The following is a 17,493-nucleotide window of genomic DNA, read 5'->3' on the forward strand; positions in this document are numbered from 1 at the left end:
TTTACTTCTCTCACCTGTTTAACACAATAATCGATATTTAGTCTAAAAATGGGTTGTTTCTGTTGCAAAACTGCATGTTTCTTCCTGTTTGGCCCTGAGGGCCCAGGTCAGGAAGAGGAGAAAGTTACAGGTAGAAACAAGAAAAGAAGGCAAGCTCATGTGCAGTTGGGTTACTATGGCAATGCAGGACGTTGTTGGTGTCAAGGGATTTCAGTGTGGGTCAAGCCAGCTTTGCCTGCTTCTCAGAAGCGTCTCCTCACAAACATGCAGCTTTGAGGCCTTTGAAACAGAAACACTGTGATGTTGAGCTCCAACAGCACAGACGTGTTGCCGTTAGTGATGGTCATTTTGCTGAGGAGGTCTACGGTGCTGCATTATGGGGGGGGGGGGATCTTCACCATACTGCTTATGGTGAGAGCTCATGCTCACTGAGGAAACAAAGTCTGTAAACGATAGTGCTTTAGCAGAATACTGAGATGGAACCTTAACAGCTGAATCTTGTGAGCTAAAATCTGTCAAATGTGTATTTATAAAAGAAAGAGAGCAACAGGATGCCATGGATATGAATTATCTGTCAATCATCAAGCATAAGATACTCTTAAGAGAAATTAAGTTTTAGATGCAAACAGTGCCACCTTGTGGTTGTATAGAGAGTAGCTCATTAGTCTCCAGTTATCAAATAAAGGTTAATAGGGCAAAGTAAGTCAATAAATTAATTAGCCCATTAATTCCAATGATAATATCATGACTGTAGGCTGAAACAAATGCTTCCTTCTTGCTAAATCTAAATGAACAGTAGACTGAGGTAGATGACAACCACATTACGCTCACACGTTTCAGTGTTTTTAATCCTCATGACAAAGCTGATGAACCTCACTGATCAATATTTTGTTGACAAATACCTTGTAGAGATCAGAATCCTGTCTAACATGTGGCTAAATATGTGTCAGTATTGGAAACGTGTGAATAATTCTTGCATCGAAAACCTGGGAACCGAAAGCCTTGAGGAGTTTTAGAGGAAAGGAAGAAGGTTCAACATTAAATCAGGGGGAGGAGTGTGCAGCATCGTTGCATTTGGTTAGTTTGCTAAAGCATATCCGGTGAAGTGATGCTACATTCTCAGACTGTCAGCAGGGAGGCTGCGCTCACAGGCGAACCTGGGCCTTCTCTCAGCCTCGGGAACATGTGACGCTGATGTTCAGCGCTCTCTGCAGACAGGCTATGTGAGCATGGTGGAAACAGTCGAAATACTGGAAAATGAAGCAGGAAAACAAAACAACAGAGAACAGTTCTCTGTAATCCAACAAACCTGTTGTAAAAAAAAAAAAACTGCAATGAATCAGAGTGATTGTCTTTGGGAAGGGTTACGTGGTGACAAAAAGGTGACAATTAATAAAGGTGAAACTTGAGGGTAGATTAAATCTGGAGTTTGGTGTTCAAAAGGCTCAAAGGGCCCGTGGGCTGCCGATACAGTCGTGTGGATTTAATCCACCCAGTTGAGATGATGTGACGAGGCAGCAGGGATGGGCTCACGACCCCCTCACACATGAACTTCCTCCTACTCTCCTCCCTCTTAGAGCTGCAGTAACGTCCTCTGTGGTGAAATACTTCCACATCATACAGGTAAAGTCTCTCAGTCCTTAATGATGATATGCTACATGATTTGCATCCTTTTGTTGCCTAAAAATGACCACAGCAGAAGCTCAGCATGTCCATGAAACAGAAGCTAGTGGAACTGTGGAACCAGCTCCATCTTCTCATATATCTTCTCATTTGTATAACAACCCCTACATTATAGAACTGTATTAGTGATGTAGCTGTCTGTCCTTGTCCCCTTTCTGTCCCCATTCTCCTCCTCCTTTACCTGACAGGCAAAGGAGGAGGGGAGCTCTGCATGAGCCTGGTGTTGATCCCGGTTTCTTCCCTGTTATGTATCACTATTGGTGATACAGCTTAACTGGGTCATGGGTTCATGCAATGAGGAAAGGTCGCCCATCCCTGAGGGACACGGGGAGGAGGAGGTGGGTGGAGCTACACAGCACTGAGTGATCAAAAAAAGAAGAAGGAAGCCCTTGTGCTGTGAAGGATCAGAAAGGGCTTCTTTGAGCGGCTGCCTTTACTTTTTTCAGTGTGATTTCTCTCTCCCTCCCTCCCAATCTGCCTCTGCCTCACTCGGCTGAGGAGTCTGCGTCCTCAAAGGAAACCCTAGTGGACTCTCGGAAGTCGGGGTGCTGCAGGTCCGATAAGAATTTGGTGGGAGTGAGCGTGTGGGTGGAACCTGCGGAGGAACAGAGGTGGCTTCACCACTCATCTCTCGGCACATGGCACACCTTTGCCCCACTCGCTCCAAAAGACACAAGGGTTAAAAAAAACAAGCAACACTCAGACTGAGACACACTCATCCATTGAAGGGTCACACACACACACACACACACTCTCGCCATGTTGAACAAGGACAGAGACACAGAGAAAGACATGGCAGCTCTGCAAATCAGACACGAGTTGGTTTTAAAGACAACAGCTGAAGCAAAGGACAACAAAATCCAGCAGGACACTTAAAAGCACAGACTAGCTGGCGAAGCTTTGGACATTACAGTAAACAATACAGAGGGGCGTCACGCCATATAAACACAACATAGATGGGTTCTTTTTTAGCTCTTTTATAGCAGCCGTGTTGGATGTTGATGTAACAGAACAAACCTTTGAATTATTATTTGTAGCAGACTCACAAATTCTCAGAATATGACCCGATTTTAAATTGATCCCGTTTCACGTTTTGAAGCGTTTCAGACTTAATCTCCTTTCTTTCAAATTGCAGAAAAAAATGTCAGCTCATCTCATGATCTTGTATAAGGTCAAGTGTGCAGGATAAAAGCTTTACTGCTTGTTTTACACCCCGGGTTGCACCTCTCTATCCACCTTACGATTTGTACTTCCTGTATTAGTCATTTAACCTTCATTTGTTGGAATCACCCCGCAGCTTAATCTTGAAATCTATACAGCATCCAGACGAGCTCGCCCCATGCTCCCTGATACTGTGCCAATCAGAATGAACCTTTCTCGTAGATTTTGCTCCTGACTGGAGCTCAGCAGCGCCTCCTGGTGCACTACTTACCAATGATGGCCTCCCACTTCCCATTGGCCTGTGTGACCTCATAGGCGCAGCGCATCTCGCTGAAGGAGACCCCGCCGATGATGAAGACTAGAACGCGTGGCCCAGTGCGGTACTCTCCAGGAGTCTTATTCTTGTGCCAGTGGCCATACCGAGCACTGACGGAGAAACAGGAAAAACAATTTTACTGATTCAGATCCATTCTTCTTTTACCAACTCTACTCTAAAATAAAGACTATATAGATAGACATATATAAAGTAAAATAAATATCCAAATAAATATATATATATTGTTAACACACTTTTACAAATAAATAGAATCCTTGGAAGCAGCTAAGATGCATCTTTAGATGCTGAAACTGTACATATATATATAAAAAACAGAAAAAACTAGTGTTAATTACGATACAGGCTTTTGCCTCTAGGGGGCAGTAACAAAGAAATCTGTTCAGTATATGAGGTTATACCTGCAATTTAGCACAAGCAATATTTTAAAAGTAACTCTGACATAAATTATGCTTTTCCCCTTGAGAACATTAAAAACATACATGGATGACAATGAACCAGAAGGTTTCCGGTCAGAAATCCAAACACTTCAGCTACAGATTCCATCTAATTTCAATTGTTTATTCATTACTAACTAATACTAATAATACTAACTAATACTAATACTACTTTCGATTTCAAGAATTGTTATAAGAAGTGATTGAAACACTAATTAAATGTTTTTCCTACATTTCCTACATTTGTTACTGTCAGTATCTCCTCCCTGCTCTCCATGTGTGTGTGTATGTATGTGTGTGTGTGTGTGTGTGCACGTGTACCTGACTGCTGTGGTGCTAAACGATGCAGAGGAGCGAGTGGAGATGTAAGGATAGTGCTTGGTGTCGAGCTTGTCATCTATAGCATCCTGTAAGTAAGCAAAAAGACAAAACCTCATCATTAGCAGACTTAACCACAGACACACACACACACACACACACACACACACACACTTCAATGGTGGCTTTACATTTACCACGTAACAAACAGGTACAGGAAGATTCCCTGGGAAAATGAGATGATTTAGGATGTCAAATTAACAGTTTGTTGGCGTTGGGTACATGTTTGTAAAGAGGAAAAAACAGGAAGCAGCAGTTTAAATGAAGAACATGTAGCGTCCACTGTAGAGATCCAACAAACACACCTCCATGATGTCCTTCACCAGCGGTGTCCAGCGGGACAACTGATAGGTCTGCTCGCTCACGCGCTCCTTCCTGTCCAACTTCTTTCCTCTGCGGAGGGTGGACTAATAAGACGGGGCAGAGTGTAGACCACACAGACGAAATGATGATCAGAATCAGCTGCAGGTTGCACAATAACCAAGTAAAGAAGTAAGGAAAAGGAGAGGAGGAGACAGGCGCGTTGGTGTTGGTGAGGTGGGCTTACATCTGTGATGATGGGAACGCCCAGGTGAGCCATGTTGGTGATGATCTCGCTGTCCTCAGGGGGAATCTGAGCATGCTGGATCAGTTTGTTCAGGTTTTCCTCTGTAATACCTGGAGACAAATTGTCGTGTTTCCTGAAAATCAGACATGCTGAACTCACACAGAGGTGATTTTTTTTTTATTGAGCCACATTGTGGGGGAAAAAAATTAGCGAATGAATCATTTGGAGGTGCTCCAAAGAGGAAAATACAGATTAAATGTCTTCCTCTAGTCCTTCTTACCATTCTTGAGGAAAATGTAGAGCAGAATAATGCGGATTTTGTCATATGTGCTGACATTAGCATCCAGCAGGATGGGCACAATGGCCCTCATGGGGTCTTTGATCTTTTCTCCCTCGGCGTCTGTGCCCATAGCCAGATCCTGAGGCAGACAAACATGCATGATTTAACACAGTCTCAAAAACACAGCTCCACAAAATGAAGACATTTTAACCGAGCTTTGTCCTCAAGACAGTTATTTAAAAGACACATTCCGATTTGGTGATCTTTTTGGCCGATCTTGTCTTGTTCTCACCTGTTCCACGCGACACAGTTTGTCCACTGTTCCCTGGTAATGTTTCATGCAGTCCTCAGCTAGCTGCAGATGAGTGGAGTACTGAAAAGAACACAAGGCCCAGTCACAAAACACACAGTTTTACTTCCATCTTTGTGAGGACATAATGCTTCCCTCGGCTCCTTCCTTCCTTCCTTACCTATATAGCTTCCTATATAGCATGTACAAGAACACACATACACAGACTCACCTTGCTGAGCTCCTTCTGGTATTGCGGCATCTTCTTCAGCATCTGGGACAGATCCCTCATTGTGGTCTGTGGAAAAACAAAAACACGACATCAACTAAACGCAATTTCTAATATTGTGCATTAAATAATGTTTGCATCTATGCGATGAAAAAATAGATTAAATTTCATTCAATTATCCTATACACACTAAATCATGGACATTATGTCACATGTAGTCATCTGTGCTGTGTAGGCTGCACCACAGGCCCTCTGTCAAAGACAAATTTCATTGAATTTCATCATTTCTGTTATTTAGCAGCCGATTTTCCACCTCAGCTGATTTTCCAGACTCTCAGAGGTCCCTTTAAATAAGGCTGTACTAATATACATATATATGTATATGGTTATACATTCATTAATCAGGATTTTGTTTTTCAGCAGCAGCAACAACATCATCACCATCAGCTAGCAGAAGCAGCAGCAGTTACAGCGTTAGCCATAGTGGTGGTGATGGTTGTAATAGTCGTATTAATACCTTCTCTCCTGTGTTCATCCTCTTGCTGGAGGAGAACTCCTTTAGCTGACGCGTCACTTCCCTGAAAACAGCAGAAAAGGCAGTAAGACACAAGCGAGACACTTCACTATGTGAAATAATGTGAGCCGTACTCACTGGGAGACCTCTGCTATGTGCTTGTGCCTCAGGCTGACCCACAGATCATCATCTTCATGCAGCAGGACCTCCTTCTCACGGGAGTCTCCGATGCCACTGGTCTCGTACCTGAAGAGGAAAAGTCCCACGAAAAGTCCCACTTTGTCAGAAGAACGAGCTTGCTGTAGCGGGGGCTTATTCAAGCTGTAAAATACACATAGTGGGAGTGTATGTCCTACTTGTAGACGTCATTCTCGATTGGCAGCAGGTCGTAGCCCATAGCCTGGAAGGTAAGCTCGTGCAGGACAGGAGACACAGGGTCGAATGCCCTGTCCAGGATGATCAGCTGTGAACGTGCTTTGTCTGGACCCTGGGGAGGGGGGCAATGGGCAGGAGTGAAAATCAACATATAGGTCACTGCTGTTATGTTAAATGCAGAGTTTGATCGTGGCCCAGTCAAAAAAAGAAAAAGAAAACGACAAATTACTGCTTCTGACCTCTCCCATGGTGGGGTCGTCAGCCTTGTAAGCGTCCAGTTTGTCCTGAACCAGCTGAGCCAAGGTGGCATTATCTTTGTACTCACTGTTAGATTGGCAGAAAATAAAGGGATGTGAGATAAAGTGAGAAGAAGAAGAGAAATGGTAGAAAGCAGATCAGTCAAAAGATTTGAACACCTTATCTAACAAAAGGAACTTTATTTAATCCATTTAATCCAAAAAAACGTATCAATTGCGCCCCCTACTGCTCACCCTCGGTATCGGACTGCAGGGTACTCCTTCAGGGTGGCACAGAGTGTGGCAATCTGCTCCGCCAGCCTCTCCATCACCGGGTTCTTCAGCTGAGTCTTGTGGGGACTGTAGAAACTGTGGAAGGCATCAGGATTGTCCAGAGAGTACACCTGCACACACAAAGGTGGACTCCACCATCACACGTTTGCTTTTCATCTTCTGCCCGGTACAGACCGGTTGGACAGGTTATACACTGCCAGGAACTCATAGAAACCTGTAGCAAAATTAATGCAAAATTAACAATAACTGGTAGCTGATGATTTCTGCGGCGGTGACTCGTGACAGGAGTAAATCCTGAGATGGTTTTGAAGAGTAGAAAAATGTGTTAAGAAAATGAGACTTTGAATTTTCAGCTTCTCACTTTTGAAAGATTCAAAACTCATAAAATAATTTGAGCTCCAGGCTCTTCTGGGGGGAAGGATACTACAAAAGAAGTTTGAAAAAAAAAGATACATCTCAATGCTACTCAAGGACACTCTCAGAGTTATGAAGGACTCAAAGACGCACATGCTAAGCTTCTGACCTGACCAGTGAAAACACTGTTTGATATAGAAGACTACCAAAAATACCATCAAAAAGCCCTCGTAAAATAATATATACAACATAATTAAACACATATTGAATAATAAAATGATGGCTCAAAATCCAGACTGACACCATTAACACCAGGGATGCACTTACGGTCTTTTATTGAGCTTTTACTACCTATATTCTCTCCTTTTTGTGATTCAACTCGTTTCATTATTTACGCACATGCCTTTTCTCTATGTCGCTATTTACTTCTCCTGTCAGCCCAGCACACTTCCATTTCCCCATCTTTCCTCTCTCCTTCTTCCTCCTCTTCTCCCCTACATCCTCTCCTTCTGCCCCATCTGCCCATGGTCACATGCTGCTTTGCAGATGGGTTCCTGTCATTCTGGCTGCCATTGGTTACAGTCTGCTGTACGAGACATGGGTTCATCCTATTGAGTGAGAGCCTCGCCATGTGGGCGGAGCTCTGAGGCAGCTCAACGCCTGAAGCATAAAACCAGTGACTCTGAACTAATCAGAGCAGACAGCAGAGAGCAAAGCATCGTGGGTCGAACATCTGAGATAGCGAAGGTTGGACCAAAGGTGGAAGAGAAGGAGAGGGATCAAATCAGGAGTCCGGAAAGCATTTAGGCGAATCAAAATTAAATCAAAAGGTGTGAAGCTGTAAACAATGTACAGCAATTACAAAAAAAATATTTCACAGCGAAACCACGAGTGTGTATTTCTCTTTTTTTATCCATCCCTAAGGTGACTGTTGATATTCCTGCCTGTGCTCATCATTTCTGTGACAAAAGCAGCATAAACAACAAGTGCAAACAGTAAAATGTGCAGTTATTACCCGCCCATACCGTGCACAGCTGGATATTTACCTGCGACTCGTAGGGCAGGAAGGCGATGTTGATCTCTGTCAGAGTCTTGGTGACTTTGGAAGTACGGCTTTTCACCAGCTCATTGAAGAGAGGATCAGGGCAGGCTAGAGATCCAGAAAAACAGTTACTCTTATTAGCTTAAAGCGGTGTTGACTTCCATCATGTGGCTTTAGAGAAACATATATCTGAGCTATGAGGGCGAGTTTGGTTGTTTGTGGTGCTGTGAATTCTGGGATACAGGCATGTTTTGAAAGGCAAAGACAACAGAGAGGTCCTGAAGTCAATCTTAGTACTCACAGTCAGTGAAGAAAACATGAGCTGCCTTGTATTTAGCTGAATGAGGATCTTTGAAGTCTGAGATGAGTGTTCGGACAGACTGAGGACACAGAAACAGACTGCTGAGTAAACCACAGTCACTTACCAGAGTGCAGTTTAGCTCACTGTAAACGGAGGTGTCACTACTTCCTTTACTTAAAGTGTAATGACCGCAGCTGAGCTACCACCATTCATATTTTCTTCATTATTACTTCATAAAATCCAAACTATCTGCCAAGGTCATCATGAACCAGACAGCAAGGCAACGCAGGCTGTAAAGAGATTTGTGCTGTTTATATTTTGTAGCTTTCAAAGGCCATTATCATTATTATTATACATTGTTATAAAATGTGCCAAGGACGACACAGTTTGGGCCCCACTAAAGGGAAGGAAATGGAATTTGCTGAGATCTACGTCCCAGGTACTGTGATCTAAAAGGGTGGAATCCACGAGGAGGTCAGTTTCACACCAAATACAAACAGGAGGATCCCACAAACTGTGACGTGTTCAAGACCGACTCACTAAAAATACACATGAAGCTAAACAGCAAACGACATACACAGACAAAAGGTGGAGAAAACTAAACACACATCTGAGGCACGAAGGGTGGGGCAGATAAAGCAAATGATGCTAATAACAACACCGTAGATGGAAAATAACCTCATTTACACTCGTAGGGCTTTCTCTTTAAAACTGGCTCAACAAAAGTCACATGGTAAATCACCATCATTAAAAGAATGACAAAAAATAGAAAAAGAAATAAAGAAAAAAAATAGCAAAAAAAGGGTTACTGTGAAGAAAACAGAAGGAAAAGAGCAACCCTATCAGCAATGTTACTGATAGTGTTAATTGAATGTAAATGAAGAGAAGACACAAAGGAAACACGCACACATCAAACAGAGAGACAGGACATGTAACAAATGATAAAACAGAAAAATAATAACTAACCATGTCAACTGAAACAGCGAGTGAGACACAAACAAAATAAAATGAAGCGTTAGCGAAAGAATAATCAAACTTTATACGCATAGAACCTTGAAAACACTTAAAACTGCTGCTTTCTTATTATTTTAGTCCTCATTAGTCAATTATCAACACTTGCAGAGCCTCTCACTGTAACGTCGGTGGGGATGCTGGGGACAGGCTGCAGTGATCAATCATAGCCTTGCGTGTGTGACAGTGTTTGATTAATTTAGCGGTCAGCCACAGTGTGTTTGAACACACGCAGGTGTTTCACGTCTCCCGTGCAGCTGCAGAACCGCCTCTGCAAACACACCGTGAAGGACGAGCAAAGAGCCAGCGCACCTTTTCAGTGGGGGTAATCAGGTAAATGGACTCCAGGCTGGGCAGAGGCTCTCGTCTCTTATTGATGTCCTCCACAACTGGGGAAACAGACGGGCACACTCCATAACACTTCCCAAAAAGCATAGCCATTGATAAAACAGCCGTTGTGGCCATCTCTTACTGGTGATGCCTTCGGTCATGATGTCTGTCATCTTGCAGCAGGACGACAGCATCCTCATGCTCAGCTGATCCACGATCAGCGCCTGGCAACAGAAAAGAAGACTTGAGCTGTAAAAATTAGGTTTGTCATGAACATCACAGGTTACAAGTGTCAGATCCAGCTGTTGTCACCATAAACGCTGACCTGTAAACATAAAAAAACTGATTATTGATTTCATTATTTGATATCTTGTGAAAACTCATTGAAGAAAATGACCACTTATGTTCACTACAATGTAAAATCTGACCACCTCTGGACTTGCAGGAAGCTTAAAGCCCTGTTTTGTGTTTAAAACTGCCCTGAATTTTCCTTATTTCCTGAATTTTGGGGGGATATTTTGGATGCAATCCTCAAGCAGGACGCTGCACAGACTTGACCTTCTATGGCCACAAGATTATTTGGCAGCAATTTGTGCCACTAAAACTCAATTTAGGGAATTGCTTCAAGTGAGCCACTGCCACGGTGCACAGACCTGCAGTATTTCATAACCATCCAGTTAATTTATGGCTTTTAATCAGCACTAATGGGGAAGGTTTATACATTAAAGTTTGCTACCTGAAATATGCTGATGGTTTTAAATCCTCATTATGGAAACTCAATAACTAAATGAATGAACATTTGTGTATTAGATAATTACAAAAAAGCCTTTAAAATAATTTTTCTATACTTAAACAATCATACAGACTCAGCTGTCAGAGTCTTTATATGTTACTACTAAATTCTTTGCCATATTTATCGAATTGCTTTTTGAAATCAATAAATTGTGGAGGGAGTTTTTCAGAACCACATTATGAAAATTGTCTATACATTATAATATTACTGTTTTTTATCTCTGTCTTCTAACATTTTTGTCCTGATGAATTATATCTTCACCTCGTTCTTGGATTGTGCTGTTCAAATAAATCTGCCAATTCATATTTGCGTTGCTCCAATTTAATGCACACAAATGTTATATTTTTGCCAAAACCGGTTTGCATAGATCCCAAAAGGTTGTTTTCAGGATATTGTCCCTGACTGTGCACGTCTTACCTTCCATTCTCCCTTCTTCTTCACCTTCTTGATCACATCATTCATAATTTCTGGAAAAGTCAAAACAGTGGATTAGCAGCAAATTTAACCAACATGGAGATACTGTGATATACAAATGGGACGCTATAGGCTGCTAAAATCTGGATTTATAATCTACAATAAACAGATGTCATATGGTAGTTTAAAGCTTCTAGCCCCTCTAGGACATGTGGACACATATACATGTACATTTGTTTTATGACAGGACTTCATAAATTTCTTTGAAATATGCTTCTTACATATATTAATGAGTATCTGAACATCTTAAACTCTTAGAACCCTCCAGAAAATGTGTTCTTGTTCATGTATGACAGTGTTAAATGGTATGATGCTTCAGGAGGATTATTCACACCTCCTTTCTTTTTCTTTCATCCTTTCTTGTTTTATTTCTTTAAGATTGCTTAAGTTTATTCATTTCAAAGATCCATTTTCATATTTAAAATGAATAAATATATTTATTTGTTCAAATCAAATGAAAAGCAGCCGTAATAGCTGCATCCTGCCGGCTTCTGTTGCAACTTTTAATTTCCCAGAATGCATTTCCCCCACTGCACCAGAATAACAAGCAGAAGAGAAATGTGGCCTCCAACAAGGTCAACAACAGATCATGGAATAAATCATCTCACTGATGAGGGACTATCCATTGTGCTGTAATCTGAAACGGCCAGAGGATGAGTAATCCCTCCATGGTGACGGACGTGACCTGACCTCTGTGTTTACGCTACATTCCCAATATTGGCTAAATCACTGGACCAACCATCTGCCAACAGCATTAGGATGAATCCTTTCTGGGTGAATTACTGCCAAATATCGGATGGGATTGAAGATTAACCGCTGGACCCTTCAGAGTACCAAAGAGTGAGATGGAGTTCAAAAGTTCTTTTGACAAGATCAATCACCTTTAATTTATCAGGCAATCTTTGAATTCTGATCAGTCAAGATTAACCCAGCTGCCCTGTGATTAATCTGGTAAAAATGGTCATTTATCTGACAGTCCTAAAATAAATACAATGGAAACTGATTAAATTAGTACAGAATGATATATAGTTGTTTTTTTTAGATTAAATCTATGGTCACATTTAGAATACAGTATAATTGTATCATATTACGTCAGAATCTGTTTTCTCAGTTTGACGTAAATGAATCTGAGGGATTAGGAATTCTTAGAGGATAAAACACTTTAGCTAGAATTCAGATACAAGTGTAAAATGTGGAGATTGTGGATGGTAGTATGATTATAGCCAGAACTCCAGAGACGTTGGTGCATCAAACTGGAAAGTTGGGCGTTCCCGTCTTCATCTGGACAACGTTAATCCGAACGCCTGCACAGCAGGACTGGTTATCAGCTACCAACATATATCCTGGTTGCTCAACTGTGTCGACTGTGTCGACTGTGTGTTTTGGTCATGGTGTGTGAGGTGGAACACACAAGTTCTTTACACCTTTGACAAGGTCAAAAACCAGATTTCATTGGAGGAATTTGAAGGCAGCCTGACTGAGAATGTGACCGAGTGAACGGTGGCAGACTTCGCTCTACTCCTCCTGTGAGTCGGAGGAACTGTGTTTGACCCCCGGTGGGACATATGATCTTGGAATAGTCCCAACATTATTCTCATTAAATGTCGGCGAGACTCCCAGACTCCGCTTCAGTCTATTTCCAGCATCTTCTATTAGCTGCTGCCTCAGCAGACCAGACAAAACAACACACTCATTTTATTAAGAGCCAGGACTGGGACTCTGACCACACAGCCAATTCTGCGGCCCATAACAGCTGAAGTGTAAAATCCAGTTTACTTATAACGCCCGGAAAGATCTTAGTTTTACACAAAGTGGAGTTTGCTGACCGCGGGACGAGACAGATCTGAACACAAAGAAGCGGAAGGGATATCCGACATTTGGTTTCCTATTTCCTCTGCTGCGGCCCCTGACTGTGGCGCGGAAGGAACAGGAGAGAGAAGGTACACGCCACGGCAGCAGCAGAGAATCACCGCTGGAGCTTCTGCCTCGATGACCTCCTGATAACAAAGGAACAAAAATACAGGATCCAACAGTCCCACCGAAGGAAAAAGCCCCACAGCTCTTCCTGGCAGGTGCAGATTAACTACATTATGAAGAAATGAGGAGACAACAGAGAGGGTGGTAGTTTCATCAACACCTCTTCCGATCAGTGCATGACCCATTTTTTTTCCTCCACTGGATCTCAGCTTCACAGAAGCGTCGATCCCTTGAGGTCCGACATGGCCGATCTTAAAGAGACAGGCGGAAACACGAAGCGCCGCCGCTAGCAGCTTAATCTAAAAGATATGCCTGAGTCAGAATCTAGAAAGTTACAGTTAAAAAAAGGCTTTGTCACCAGCAGCAATCTCCAAAATCCAATTCAAGGCCTGCTGTCTGGTCTCAGAGGCTACAGTTACGTAACACAGCAACCAGCCCAAGCTAGAATGAGTTGGTTGTAAAGCAACCACAGAATCACGACACCCATCCACACACAGCGGGAGAGGCAGGTTCTCTTAACACACACTCGGCAGGGGCGTACAGAATCCGCAGCCTAAAACACACTTCGTGTGCAACTGCAAAGAAATAAAAGGAATTCTGTTTGGGTTGTAACTAATTAGTGAAGCTCATTAACTTGTCTTATCCCAGATGGATGCTGCTGGATGTGTGTTTTCAGGGTGTGTTTTACAGAGCAGGAACAGGTTTGACCGACTGAGCAGAGCAGGGTTTCTGTTGCTAATTTGTTCCTGCTATGTCATCCTCAATTTATAAGAATTAAAGCCATTTTCCCTTATGAAGGTGTGTGACAACCCTTAAATTGAGAATCATTATATCTCCAAAGTGAAAGTCTAACAGCTTTTGGGCTCCTGTGCAACACAACAACCCAAATGATTCTAATTTTATCTCTGCAGACAACTGAGCAATAACAACCTGTCACACAAAGACACGTGCCGTTTTTGTCTTTCATTGTCTTTAACGTACATTTCCTGTTCTTGTTTAATGCTGGACAATGAGTGCTTCCCAGCCCTTGCTGCATTCATGCTATGTGCTGTAAGTAAGGCTCAAACGTGCCTCCACAGCATGTGTGTGAGGATGAAGAGCGCGGTCACATGCTGTTGAGGAGAGTGGGCAGAGGAGGAGGAGGAAGATGAGGAAGAAGAGGAGGAGGCTCTCTGCTAGCTCTGACACAGCACTCTTCCTCAATGAAAGGGAAGTCATGTGAGCCCTGCATCAGGAAGCTCTGTTTTTGCCAGCCTTCCATGCTCTGTAACCACAGAGACGTGACATTTCCGCCTGGATTTATTGGTGTGCGTGTTTGTGTTTGCATTTTATTGAGGCCCAACAGCAGCAGGCGCTGCGTCACAAACCAAGCCCAGACGTGTTTAATGCTCTGGTATCAAAGGCCTGTGCGTGTGTGTGTGTGTGTGTGTGTGTGTGTGTGTGTGTGTGTGTGTGTGTGTGTGTGCAGGTAACTGTCCTCTGTTGTCTGTCCTCCCAGACATTTGATACGAGCCATGCATTTAGACATAATACTGCTTGTGTTTTCAAGTGTGCTATTTCTAAACTACATTAAAATCCAGGAATTAGACACTTTAAACCTGTAACTGTGCTCAGGGTCAAAGGTCAGCAGGCTTCTTTGCAGAAGTCATGATAGCAGATAAATAATCCACCGTCCACAGGTGATTATACAGTCACTTAAACAATAGCTTGATTGAGGATTTCAGTCATTTTTATAACCCCCCAAAACAACCATGACATGTGAACAACACCTAAAACCTCTCCTGCCTTTGACTCCGGTAACGGACTATTTCCCTCTAACACCACTCGGGCCTTCACCACTTATTTACTCATTTCATATCAATGAAACTGTGGCATCAAAAGTGTAGACAATAATGATGTTTTCACTAATTAATGTTCAGGACAGAATACCCCCCCCCCCCCCCCCCACACACACACACACAGGCCAGTTGATGTCAGGTGTTTCCTGTCACATGATTTTGAATCAGGCTTTTATTTTCGTTCCTATGGATTTAGCTGGAAAGTCTCTTTCCTTAACACCTTCATATATGTTAAATGTATTTTTCCTCTTAAATGTTGAGCATCATTACTTCAGTCATTTATACTTTAAGTGACTGCCCATATCAGTAGTTTAATCCACAATTTAGGAAGTAACGTGTGAGACACAAAAATATCCACACGTGACGATGAAGACTGATTCCACATGATGGCTGCCAATAACAACAATAACAACAACAGCAAAAACAACATAATTATTAAACGTGCTCAGACTGATGTGACTGGAGAATCCTCAGCTGATAAAGAACAGGGAAAAAAACATGCTGCCAAGGTCACTAAACAGTGTTGTCATTACTCTGTGTGTATGCTTGTTTGCATGCTTCTATGCAACCTAGTTAGACCTAATTAAGCACGATGAACAATATTATTGAACTCTCTCACCATGAATGTCACTCTTTCCCTTTTAAAATACTGTGCTGTGTATATTAATGGCTGTTATATTAATGGCTTCCTGAGCTCCTTCCACTCAATGATTCACGGTGGTTTGAATGGTTTCCATCTTATTGTTGTCATACCTTGCCCAGTCTGGCCTTATTTCTAGGGCTGATGCTTGTACAGTCATGGAACCGGAGGGAGAAGCTATGCTTGCAGCCCATCCCCCTCTTTCACCCTGCCTGCTCCATCCACTGCTGCAGAGAAGAGCCATGATGCTGCCCCCTTCCCCCACCACCTTTTTTTTTTTGGTTTTAAAACCCCTATTCCCTCACCAATCCCATCCCACTGTCTAAGCCAAACAGAGCACAGGTGTTGCTCACTGCATGACCGCCTTTACCTACCAGCGAGTGCGTACAGCGTTCCAGAAAATACACTCAACAGTCAGAAGCTGCGCGTGTCTGTGTCACGAACTGGGTTATGCAATTGTCACATGAGCCAGAAATTAATCAAATAATGCAGGATGATTAAAGAAATAACCCCAACAGTTCGAAAGCGATGGTTTGTGTCAACACAAAGGCAAATTTAGCATCACAATAAACTCCCCATGTGTGTGACTGTGTTGCTAGAACACACATTTGCACATGGGATGTTGCAAAATGTGTCCTTTTATGACGATACCTTCCGTGAGTCACCTCATAATCTATCAGAGCTGGACCTTCATCCCTGCTTGCCTTCCTCACTGGCACAGTGGCTCATTTCTTATATAAAAAGGATCACGCAAGCGGACCATGGCTGCAGGTGTTCAGATTTCAGTGGTGAAATGTGAATCGGGATCAATAATCTGAAGCAAGTGGAGCGAATCCTGCAGCATGGGCTGGGCAGGGCGTCCAAAAAACAGAAGAGAGGGTGCAGCTGAATTCATTGGAGCTCCTGTGAGACGTGGAGCTGCACTTTTTTGGGGTCTGTCTCACAATATCTCCACCACCATCACTTGTACCCAGTTGACCCTGGTGGGGATGCATGCGCCGACATCGGCCACACGCCACAATGCATGAAACTAGAATGATACACCAGCCATTGATTAAATCTGCTAACACACGTAGGTTTGATCAGTAAACGCCTGCAAAGGCCACACGCGCACATAGCATCTCCGGTAGTTACAGCTTGGGCACGGATAATGCGCAATTTTGAGCCAACTTTCTGCTCTTGGATACAAAATCCGCCATTAACGTTTAGCGGCCGATGATGGCAGTTTGGTTCTGGTTTTACGCAGCCGTTCGGGATCCATCAGAGGGGGTGAGGCGCGGCAGAAATCAGGGAATCCCACTCTGCACTGGGTTTTTTTATAGACATTTACAATCTGACTGGCTACGAGCTGAAACTGGCTGAGAGCCGCCTCGGGAGCGAGTGTTTGCATCACCTTATCGAGCACAAATCTGGAAAATCCGCAGTTTCTGCTGCAGCTAAAGCAGCGCAGCGTCTCTTAGAATAAACGCTGATTGAGGAGTGTGAAGAGGCGGATGTGGGCTGGACTTGGCCCGGGGATCTCTGCATCGTTTGGGAGACTGATGTGGTCGATCAGCGGGTTCATCGCTGCTTTGTCACATCTGGGAATATAATTATCGCATCCGCAGCGCGGGGAGCTGGTGAGGTTGGGCTTTACAATAGGATACAACCCAGCATCGACCTTCATCATCACCCTCATCATCATCGCCGCCACCGAGATGCCCTGTAGGGAACATCCGCAGCTTGCCGAAAACGCGTAAAAGCACGCGCCAAATGCGCTTTTTTGCGCTCACAAGAGCATCCACGTAACATGTCAAATACAAAGCAAAGTAAGAATAAAAGAATCTTACTTTCGCCGACCACCGCCTTTAATCCGATGGGTGCCATGATGCTGCTGAGTGTTACACTGAGCGCTCTGCCTCTCCCTCCCTCCCCCTCTCTCTCTCTTCTCTCTCCTCTCTCTCGTTCTCTCCTCTCTCTCTCTCCCCTCTCTCTCC

General features: G+C 43.3%; 1 protein-coding gene across 2 annotated transcripts in view; it reads right to left on the reverse strand.

The window, feature by feature from the left end:
- Positions 1-17,480, reverse strand: part of stxbp1a (syntaxin binding protein 1a) — a 19,923-nt gene extending 2,443 nt beyond the window's left edge. Inside the window, exons 1-19 of one of the 2 annotated variants that reach the window (XM_029838002.1) lie at positions 17,347-17,480; positions 11,006-11,055; positions 9,938-10,019; positions 9,778-9,854; positions 8,455-8,533; positions 8,158-8,261; positions 6,719-6,867; positions 6,467-6,551; positions 6,209-6,339; positions 5,991-6,098; positions 5,856-5,916; positions 5,342-5,407; positions 5,113-5,193; positions 4,821-4,959; positions 4,541-4,650; positions 4,299-4,400; positions 3,937-4,022; positions 3,116-3,270; positions 2,121-2,278 (exon numbers count right to left, since the gene is read on the reverse strand). In XM_029838002.1, the coding sequence (XP_029693862.1) occupies positions 2,169-2,278; positions 3,116-3,270; positions 3,937-4,022; positions 4,299-4,400; positions 4,541-4,650; positions 4,821-4,959; positions 5,113-5,193; positions 5,342-5,407; positions 5,856-5,916; positions 5,991-6,098; positions 6,209-6,339; positions 6,467-6,551; positions 6,719-6,867; positions 8,158-8,261; positions 8,455-8,533; positions 9,778-9,854; positions 9,938-10,019; positions 11,006-11,055; positions 17,347-17,383 (1,812 nt within the window). In that variant the 5' untranslated portion in view covers positions 17,384-17,480 and the 3' untranslated portion in view covers positions 2,121-2,168. The remainder of the gene's footprint in view (positions 1-2,120; positions 2,279-3,115; positions 3,271-3,936; positions 4,023-4,298; positions 4,401-4,540; positions 4,651-4,820; positions 4,960-5,112; positions 5,194-5,341; positions 5,408-5,855; positions 5,917-5,990; positions 6,099-6,208; positions 6,340-6,466; positions 6,552-6,718; positions 6,868-8,157; positions 8,262-8,454; positions 8,534-9,777; positions 9,855-9,937; positions 10,020-11,005; positions 11,056-17,346) is intronic. The other variant, XM_003976505.3, reaches the window with a different exon arrangement.
- Positions 17,481-17,493: the final 13 nt, after the last annotated feature.

The sequence above is a fragment of the Takifugu rubripes genome, chromosome 6, assembly GCF_901000725.2.
Source record: "Takifugu rubripes chromosome 6, fTakRub1.2, whole genome shotgun sequence".
Classification (NCBI taxonomy): Eukaryota; Metazoa; Chordata; class Actinopteri; order Tetraodontiformes; family Tetraodontidae; genus Takifugu; species Takifugu rubripes.